The 10,000-nt window shown below is 34.9% G+C and overlaps 1 protein-coding gene across 2 annotated transcripts in view; it reads left to right on the top strand.

Annotated features, from left to right (window-relative positions):
• The window catches only part of LOC137641512 (DNA-binding protein D-ETS-3-like), a 375,202-nt gene extending 368,979 nt beyond the window's left edge, over positions 1-6,223 (top strand). For both annotated transcript variants that reach the window (XM_068374132.1, XM_068374133.1), the window contains exons 9-12: positions 1,974-2,021; positions 2,163-2,352; positions 2,948-3,156; positions 3,944-6,223. In XM_068374132.1, coding sequence (XP_068230233.1) covers positions 1,974-2,021; positions 2,163-2,352; positions 2,948-3,156; positions 3,944-4,092 — 596 coding nt within the window. In that variant the 3' untranslated portion in view covers positions 4,093-6,223. The remainder of the gene's footprint in view (positions 1-1,973; positions 2,022-2,162; positions 2,353-2,947; positions 3,157-3,943) is intronic.
• The last annotated feature ends 3,777 nt before the right edge of the window (positions 6,224-10,000 follow it).

Below are 10,000 nucleotides of genomic sequence, written 5' to 3'. Positions count from 1 at the left end.
GGTTTTGTAGGGCTGAAATGTAAGGATTTGGACTCTGATGCAAAAGTTAAGTGCAAACGAGGTAGAGAAAAAAATTATAGATTTTAGTATTTACTCGATATGAATAACAATGTTTGGTTTATTTGAAAAAAAAAAACAAAAAAAAAAAAACAATAGACTTTTTCTGTGTTCCATTCAACAGAAAAAAAAGTGCAGGCAATGTTCCAAAACTGCATTTCTCATAGAATTAGGTCCTTACACAAAGTTGACTTCAAGCAAATCTCCCATTTTTACTCTGAAATTCATTCTTTCTATAAAAAAAATTCTACGGGTAGATTATAATCCCTTTCAATCACGTACACACTCGCGCGCACTCACACGTACACGCGCACTCACAAAAAAAAAATAGGATGAGGAAAGGGGGAAAATAGAACTTGCTGACGGCTTCTTCTCACTTGGTATTCTAGGCGTCGGTCCGTTAAAAGTCCGTTCACTTCTTTCTCAAACACTCTCGCTCAGTCGAGTCTAAAAACGCTCAAGGGGGAAAAAGGCGGGAAGAAGCCCCGACACTTTTCTCAAACCCTCTGAGCGAAACTCTCTGGAAAATAAAATATAAAATCTATCCATTAATATCGCATTCTTTGTCCCAATCTAAAATAATATTGCTTGTCTGTCATTCTCTTTCGATTATATTTCTGAACGATTACTTTATTTCCGAATTCTCATTTTTATCGGTAAGCCCTTAAAAGAACGTTACTAGAAGACAACAAGCGTTTTTAACTAACTGAACGAAACGAAATAGGAATCGCTTGAAACCAAGTTGGAGAAAAATCGGCTGAGATTGGAGGGTTTAGGGGTAAAGATTCTTGAGGTCACATCTGCATTTTGGACGAACCGCACAAGAGCTTCTGGGAAGCGAAGGAGAAAGAGAGCCTAGTCTTTAGGTTGGAGCGATACCTCTAGAGAGAGACAGAGAGAGCGACCAAAGGTGTGGAGGAGGGTAGACGGGTAGATAAAGAGGCGTGACTTGCTTCTAGACGAGATGGAAATAACTTACCGAGAGGCCATTTATGTAGATTCGACTCGTTCTCGAGACTGATGTTAGAAAGCCTGACCGGGTTTTAGATGCACCGAAGCAAGGGGTTAATGAACTCCGTTTTTCTCGTCCAAAATAACTCTTATTTTGCACTTGAAGCTAAATTCACAGACAATGGATTCTGAAATTCCTATTCTTTTATTCCTATTCTAATTTCTAGTTTCAGTAAATAGATTGTGGAGGAAAAAGTACTCTTAGAAATGCCAATTGTTGTTTCATCCACTTTAGAATGATCGATAAGAAACTAGACTCTTATGAAGTACAACTCTCAAGGTCCAAAAAATGGATCAGATTTGATCGGTATTTCTTAACTCCTGCGATTACCTTTGCGAGCGGAGTAGTAACCATTTTACATTAGTCAGCAGTTATTCAATCTTTATCCAACACAGTATGTCATTGTTAGGATCAGTTATCTTAATAAAAAATCATGGGAACCTCAAAGAGAAGATGATTCCCCCTTGATGTGTAATCTCACTTGGAGAACTTGTGGGCGAGTTTATTCCTCTCTTGCATCTATCCCGCGTATCTTCTTCCACCTAAACGAAGAACGATTTTGGGTGATTATTCATATCAAGAAAAATCATGAAAATGTAGCACTATCAACACTTACATCAACAAGGCCTTCTCCAAAAAGCTGTTCTATCATTTCCATCTTTTTCCTAATTATCCTTTTTGTCATTTAGGGAAATTTTCCAATCTTTAAGAATGTAAAAGAAAATCATTTTAAGAGAAATAGATGTACTTTTACCTTGGTAATCTAAAGGTAATTTAAAGGTGAAAGACATTTTCCGCAAGTAAATCTTTCTTATTTCTGAAGTTATTAACACTCTCAGTCATCAGTAACTCAAACGGTATATTTAATGCTCAAGTTTTCATTTATATTGTTACTCTTTTCCAGATCCATATCAGATGTTCGGTCCAACCAGCAGTAGACTTGCAAGTTCAGGTATTTACTGATTAGCAGAATTATATCCTATGCATAATGTTTGGCCTACAGTATTTCAATTTGACTTATTCAAAATAACGTTCTTCACACTCATGTTTTCTCTCCCATGACCAACATGCTTCGTCTTCTTCCGTATCTCAGGTTCGGGACAGATCCAGCTGTGGCAGTTCCTGCTGGAACTTCTGTCCGACTCCTCCAACGCGAACTGCATCACTTGGGAGGGAACCAACGGCGAATTCAAACTGACAGATCCGGACGAAGTTGCCAGGCGATGGGGAGAAAGAAAGTCCAAACCAAACATGAATTATGACAAGCTCTCTCGGGCGCTCAGGTACTGATTCCTATTTCATTTTAAATAAAGCTTTATGTTTTCTTATTTTTTTCTCATGTTATCAGCGTTTATTTTTATTTATATTTAGTTTCGTATTATTATTATTATTATTATTATTATTATTATTATTATTATTATTATTATTATTATTATTATTATTATTATTATTATTATTATTATTATTATTATTTCGCTTCTTCTAATATATTTTTCCTTTTCTAAAGTTCTTTTCATTTCAGTAAATTCTACGCATTATGTGTCACCTTTACTGTTTTTCATTTGCTTTTAAATATAACTAATTAAATTAGTCTATTCTTACATTTTGGATGAATCAAAATACCCGAAACGTCTATTCAAGAAATCCCATAACCATTGTCCTCTAACGCATTTTCTTTACCAGAACAATATTAATAAGAACTTGAGCTTTTCCCTAAATCCTATTTCCTTTCTCTTTTGAAATCCTCTCTCTCCTTTCTCCATTTCTTTCCTTTCTCCATGAACATCTTCTTACTTGTAGCCCCGCATGTGTACGAATGTTGAGTACTAACGATATTAGAGCATCATGCTGACTATGCACCGCTTTCTTTCCCTGCAGATATTACTACGACAAGAACATCATGACCAAGGTTCACGGGAAGCGTTACGCATACAAGTTTGATTTCCAAGGCCTAGCCGCGGCTACACAGCCTGCTGGGGCAGACCCAACAGCCTACAAATACCAGAGTGATTTGTTCATGTCTTCATACCATCCGACCACCAAACTCAATTTCATGAGCACTCACACAGGCATCCCGGCCTCTACAGGTAAGCTTTGCACCAGTCTTTTGTATCTGCTTTCGTTTTAACTGAGATTACCATTTCATTCTGAAAAAAAAGACATCTACTGTTTAATTTTCCAGTGTGACAACACAAAACATCACTTATTGTAACCTTTCCCACCTTTAGATTTTTCCGGCCAATAATTCCCTTGCGGAAAATGGATTTAATGGTTCATTACAAATGTATTCCTGTTACACGACCTCCATCATTGCAGTTTTCATCATTTTTTTTCTTCATTATATGCCCGGAACATTTATAGAAAATGGCTCTTTAAAGAACATAAACAGAATCTCTCCTTTTCAGTGTAATTTTCTTCTCTATTCTTGAACTGAACAGTTTTTCTCGTAGAAGAATTTTTCTAAATCCCCTTTCAAAAGTTTTTTCTGTTAATTCATCTTTTTTTCCTCACCAATCGCAGGTAAACTCCTTTGCTTAAAATAGATTTTAGGTAGAATTTTTGGATATTCAATTACAGGTGAACCATATTAAAAATTTATACATTTCAAGTTAAATTAGTTCCCTACATTGCTGTTAGTCCCCTTGTCAGACCTTATCATTTGCTTTATTTTCGTGTCATTGCAGAAAAGTTTTATCCATCTAAACTTATTACTCTCGCGTTATCTTCCTGTTCAGTTTTCCATGTCGTTTTAATTAATCTCTACATCACCTTCTTAGATACCTCTTAGTTAAGCTTTAAAGAAACACGCAATGTAAAAAATTTAACACAGTTCGTGAGTGTAATCATCTGATGAGGCGTTTCCTTCCCTTTTAGCGAGCATATTCCCGTCGCCGACGTCCTACTGGACCAACCCGAGTGCCAACCTATACTCCAACATCGCGGCTGCTTCTGGACATTCGATGACGCACCACCCAACTCACATGACGTCACACATCTCTTCCGCCTATCCGCATTACGCATGACAGTCTCTCTTCTCCAACTGGTGCACGCAGCAGTCACGTGACTCCGTCTCACTTCCTGATTGGTCCTCTAGCTTTCAGCAGGTAACCAGTTTGGAGGAGCAGCAGTAAAGGAAATAACCAGAAAGTAATAAAAATGAAAAAAAAATGAATAAAAGGCGAAGAAGTCCTACATAAAGTGGAAACTATGAATAAATAACTTTTGAAAAAGACTAAATTTCAAACCTGATCAAACTAACATTCTAGAGTGATGTTGACAAGTAACTTCTAGTCATTTATACCAAAATATTCATGAGTGAACCAAGGGAAAAATTCAAGTCGGGTCAGTGTATGTGATGTGAACCATAGAATATAATTTGCCAACTTATTTATTAATACATATATAACCATGAACCTCCTTCAAACATGTACTCGTATGCTTGTGTCAGTTGCCAAAGGCTCTATACCGTTCCCGTGGTGAAAGCCGTCAAAGATATATGTGTATATAACAATGTGAATAAGTGACTCATGATGATGACTTAGTTGGTAAACGTAACGATAGCATTGAACTCGCTTCGTTCGTCATTTTGGCAGTCCCATCTTATCCCTTCCTCTCGCGATCCATTTCTTTCGATGGACCTCTAGAAGTGATGCTCACTTCTCTCCCACTCCCTTCCTCGTCTGTCCGGTCCCTCTTCACTCTTCTTGCAAATACGAACCATATGAAGAGTACTTCTCATATAAAAAGATCAAAATGCCAAAGAAATTGTTAGAGAAAAACACACAAAAAAAAATGGAAAAGGTTCGAGAGTGAATGTGTTTCGTGAGTGAATGTTCCAATTTTAATGACGTGTTGTGACTTTGTAACATTCTTGAATTCCCAAAAGGAGCTCGTATGGGAATTATTATTATTATTATTATTATTATTATTATTATTATTATTATTATTATTATTATTATAATGACAACCCGTCTCATGTTTTTACTGTCTGTAACGCACCCTATAGCTTTTGTGTTGTTCGTCCAAAGGAGGAGAAAGAGGATGTGCCTCTCAAAGTTCTCCAGACATTTTGGTCGTTTCCAGTCCCCTCTATTTAGTGATGCTGTCTCTCTCTAGTCCATTGGTGGGACCAAGTATTATCCCATCGAAGTGATCATTATAATAATTCAGTGGTTTTTGTGGCGATGCCGATTTAGTAACAATCTGGCACCTACAAATCTACGGTATAATGAAGGTAAGACCCCTTATCTCTCTCTCTCTCTCTCTCTCTCTCTCTCTCTCTCTCTCTCTCTCTCTCTCTCTCTCTCTTCTGTGTATTATGAAGAGAATAGTGTCGAAAGTAAACTAAAATGTAAAGACAAATATCTATTTATAGACATTTATTCTGTTTCAGTTCAAGTGTCAGGTCTATATTTAATTGATATCCACTAATTTCTTCCTAGTTTAGGGTTTTCCCTCTCAGAGCAACCCAATTTTAGGAAGAAGGTATATGAATCGAATTATAATCTCCACGGTTCATAGTTTACTTAACAAAGTTTGTGAAAATTTCACCCAAACGAGAGAGTAGGTGAAGCAATCCTTCTTCCCTGCCCCAAGGGCTTCTTCCTTTCCTATTATAGCGTCTGCCTTCAAGAACGATTGTCATATTCCTGAAACATTCTTCCGAAGAAGCAAGGTGTTTAAGGGACTTAGTTTTCTAATGGTCTCCCCATATGAGCTGTAAATAACTGTAAATAACTGATAGACAGAATGAATAGATATAGGTTTTCCCTGACCCTTTGAATGTGATGATTCATATTAATGGTTCATAATAATGTCGGCGCATTGTAGAAAGCCTTTTTGTATATTCTTCATTTTGTAATGAATATTGGCAGGTATTGATTACAACATAACTGTATGAGTTACGAAAACAAAACTTGTATCTTGTTTTAACCATTTAAGATATTTCTATGTAATTTATTGTAGGTACATTTAGCCGTAATTGATTTTCTTGAAATATATTTTCACCGAAAAAGCAGCTGTCACGACTTTTATTTTCGGGACTTTTGCTACAATGCTGTCTCCTATGATGAAACACTTTTTTGTATTTTTAATGTGAATTTATTTTAACACGTTTATTCTCTCTCTCTCTCTCTCTCTCTCTCTCTCTCTCTCTCTCTCTCTCTCTCTCTCTCTCTCTCTCTCTCTCTCTCTCTCTCTCTCTCTCATATATATATATATATATATATATATATATATATATATATACATATATATATATATATATATATATATATGTATATATATATATATATATATATATATATATATATATATTTATATATACATATATATATATATATATATATATATATATATATATATATATATATAAATTTCTCTAAATCTAGTCATATTCTAACTGTATATCTTCGATCTATGTCGATGTGTCTTTAGTAGCCATATATTTGTTGGCAATCATTTTGCCTTAGACATTTAGGCCTAAATCTTTTTTTATGAAATGTTTATTTCACATCTTTCATTTCCTCCTTTCTTGGACGGCCTTACTACGTCTTGAAGAGAATCTAGAGCACTCTTTACATAAACCTCCCATTAATTATTTAATTACAATAAAAATTTAAGGAATACTTTTATACTTAAAACTATAAATAAAAAAAATTCTTGTATTGTTTACCTAAACGATGTTTATTTTTGTCTGAGAAATCATTGGTATCTCAACACTGATGATATTATTTTGAAATAGCACATATTTTTCTTGTCATAAAGTAGTCTTATTTTCATTTGCTACGCGAAGCTTCCGAGGCATTTGACTTTTGTTGTCAAAGTATTAGATATATTTGTCTTTTCAGCATAGAGAAAGTAATCGTTAATTATGCCTTGTATGTGCCAATTGCCTAGAATAAGAGCTGGTGTCTGTGGTTACACCAACTATCAATTCCCTTCGCAACGTTCACATCTGGGGAAGAATGATATTTGGTAATCCATTTCATACTTGTATTTCATCTCTTCAACGGCCTTTCAAGTGGTAGCCTTGCCAATTAAGGCTTCAGTTCTAGTCGGAGAGAAGGGAAATAGACATGACCTTCATTTCGTTTTTTGAAAGATTCTTCCACGGTAAAAATTTTTTTATATTCTAGAAACTTTTTTCCGGTTTCTTTATTTCTCTTTAATATTTTATTATACTTCGTAACATGCAATGTCTTTGTGTTACGAAGGATTCATGATTTAATTAAATCCAACTTTGTTAATGAAATGCTGTTGCCTGATTTGACCTTATATAGGTTTTCCTTCCATTATCTCAGTTTAGAATCCGGACTGTAGTATCTAAGGAGAAAGTAGACCGTGTATCATACCAGAGTGTGGTTTTTTTTTGTCAGCCGACCTACGACAATGTACAAACATATTTCCGTAGTTAGCCCTGCCAAGCCCGACACGCCCCAACTCCCTCGATGTATTAGTGTGTACTTAATACTGGTAACGGTTTATTGATACATAATCAATTCTTATTTCCAATGGTCTCTACGCCCTTGTTGTGTTGAAGTGGATGTTTACACAAAAAGCAAATAAAATGTACATATCCAAACATATCTGTCTTTTATTACATAAAGTGAAAATGTGTGTTTTAGAGTTTACGCTTTGCATAAAGTCTAGATGGAACACAATCAGAATTTTCAGTATTGGAACGTCCGTAACTGAATTGTGCTAAACTCTCGAAACAGTTATAGATGCAGTATTATTTCATCTCTTTGTTGTGTTCACTCTTGTTCAAACAGATGTGTTCAGTTGCTATTTTCATTACAGTTTCATGCCTCCACAAGGAAAATACTTTTTTTTTCTTTTTTTTTTTTTTTTTTTTTGAATCTCATTATTCACGTACATGTATATCAATGTGTCGAGATGTGATTCTCAAATTGGCTTGCTTGGAACGTCAGTTTTCCGACGTGAATTTACAGCAACATAGATATGTATCAACACCACACGAATACAGCCCAATGGAAGGAAACAATGAATACGTGTTTGAAATGTAAAGCTTATTGATATTTGAATAGAGCTCGATTGCTTGAACAGTTCTGAGTTTAGTTTAAAACTACGGGTTTGAATTGGCACGTATTTGTTGTTGTTTTTTATTACTTGGATATAGCATGAACATGAAGGTATGAGTAGGCCTACTTGTGACTGTTTTTAGATTGAAGGCTTAAAAGTTCAGATAAAAAACACATGAGCAGATGCTTCTTAGGATATATTTAAAGGTAAGTTCAAATAATCTCCTAAAAATATATTTGTTGGGCATTTCTTTTCAAAAGAAATATTCTAACGGGTATCCAAAGAAATCCGCATCTGAGAGGCTAATTCACTGACACCAACAATGCTATAGGCAGAAGAGAAGCGAACTTGAGAAATACTATGTAAAAAAAAAAAAAAAAAAATACGCATTTTTCTTTTCCTAAAATTAAGGAAAATCTTTTTCCCCAATTCTGGTGAATTAAAGGTTCGGAGAATAAAAGGACGACGGAAAGAAAATGGCGAAAACATTAACAGGCTGCCGAGCTGATTGTTTCCAAGAGGGAAGCAGCTGCTCATGAAAGTCAGATGAATGGGAAATGACATTTTGCAACAGCTGCGTCTAGCAACGCTCGCTTGACTGAGGCAATAGCAGGTAAGGAGTCTTTTCTGTCCACGTGAAGGACGCAGCAATTGCTCCTTCCTTTTGATATTTCCAATTCTCATCATTCCACACCGACGTCACTTTTAGAGTTATTGAAGTATTGCATTATTATCATTACTATTGTGAATATTATTATTATTACAATTACTGCTATCATTACCCTGATTATCAATATTGTTATTATTACCAAATACCAACATAACTTTGCATGGTATCCTATAATCTAGTGTTTGATCCAATTGTTTTCGTTAGATTTATTTGCGTCTTTCAATCATTTACTTAATCACAGATTGAGATATGCTTCGATTATAACATTACTATGTCATTTATATCAATTTTGCTTTTATTAAAACTCTGTCGTTCAACCTCCCTTCAAATTCCCAACCATCTTCCTCCTCCTCCTCCTCCTCTAACCCAACCTCATTCTTTTATTTCTACTCTAATTCTTCGACCGCATTTTGTATCCAGAGAACTGACTTGCCTCATCAATACTTGCTTCATGATATTCATCCTCCTCTTTCATCTGTATAGTTTTCTTTCCATTTTCTTCCATCTTCTGTCATTCAATTTACTCGTTACATTTCTTCTGGAAATTTAGAATTACTGCATTATTGCTTCCTCCACTTTCTTTCATATCTAATCCTTACCTTTATGAGTCATGTGAAATTCTCACTGACTTTTCAATCTAATTTTCTTTCAATTGTTTACATTAACTATTTCTTCTGTATCACGCTGCATTATACTTTTTTCAGTTTCTCCAACAAAAATCTTAACAAAACTATCTTATATCATAATTAGAAGAATGATTCGCGAGACCTTCTTACCCGCAACTTTGATGAAGTACTTAATGATAAATAGAAACTTCATTCTATTTTATACTCCATTTTATTCGTCTTAGTTCTTCCTCGCCAGCTCTTTATTTCCCACCGAACTCTTCATCTGATTATAACATATCGCTATTCACACAATACTCTTTCATCACTTTCATCTTAATTTGACATCCTTATCAATTTAGTGTCCTTTAGAAAGCCCTAATGTGCTGGGTTCAGGTGACTAATTCATATTTCAAAGTGATGGAAAACAAAGAATAAATACTTCCTGCTTATACTCACTTTCAATAATTTTCACTTGAAGAATATAGTACAATCAAGTTTCCGAGAATTATTTTTCCTGTAAGTGATTAAGTGGAATATTTTCAGTTAAGTCCAATTTATTGGACTTTATTAAAGATTACCAGGGTGTTGTCGATGACTATACTCTAAAGT

The sequence above is a fragment of the Palaemon carinicauda genome, chromosome 5 (genome assembly GCF_036898095.1).
Source record: "Palaemon carinicauda isolate YSFRI2023 chromosome 5, ASM3689809v2, whole genome shotgun sequence".
Lineage (NCBI taxonomy): Eukaryota > Metazoa > Arthropoda > Malacostraca > Decapoda > Palaemonidae > Palaemon > Palaemon carinicauda.
The sequence above is the reverse complement of the archived record's forward strand: the minus strand, read 5'-3'. Positions and strand labels throughout refer to the sequence as shown.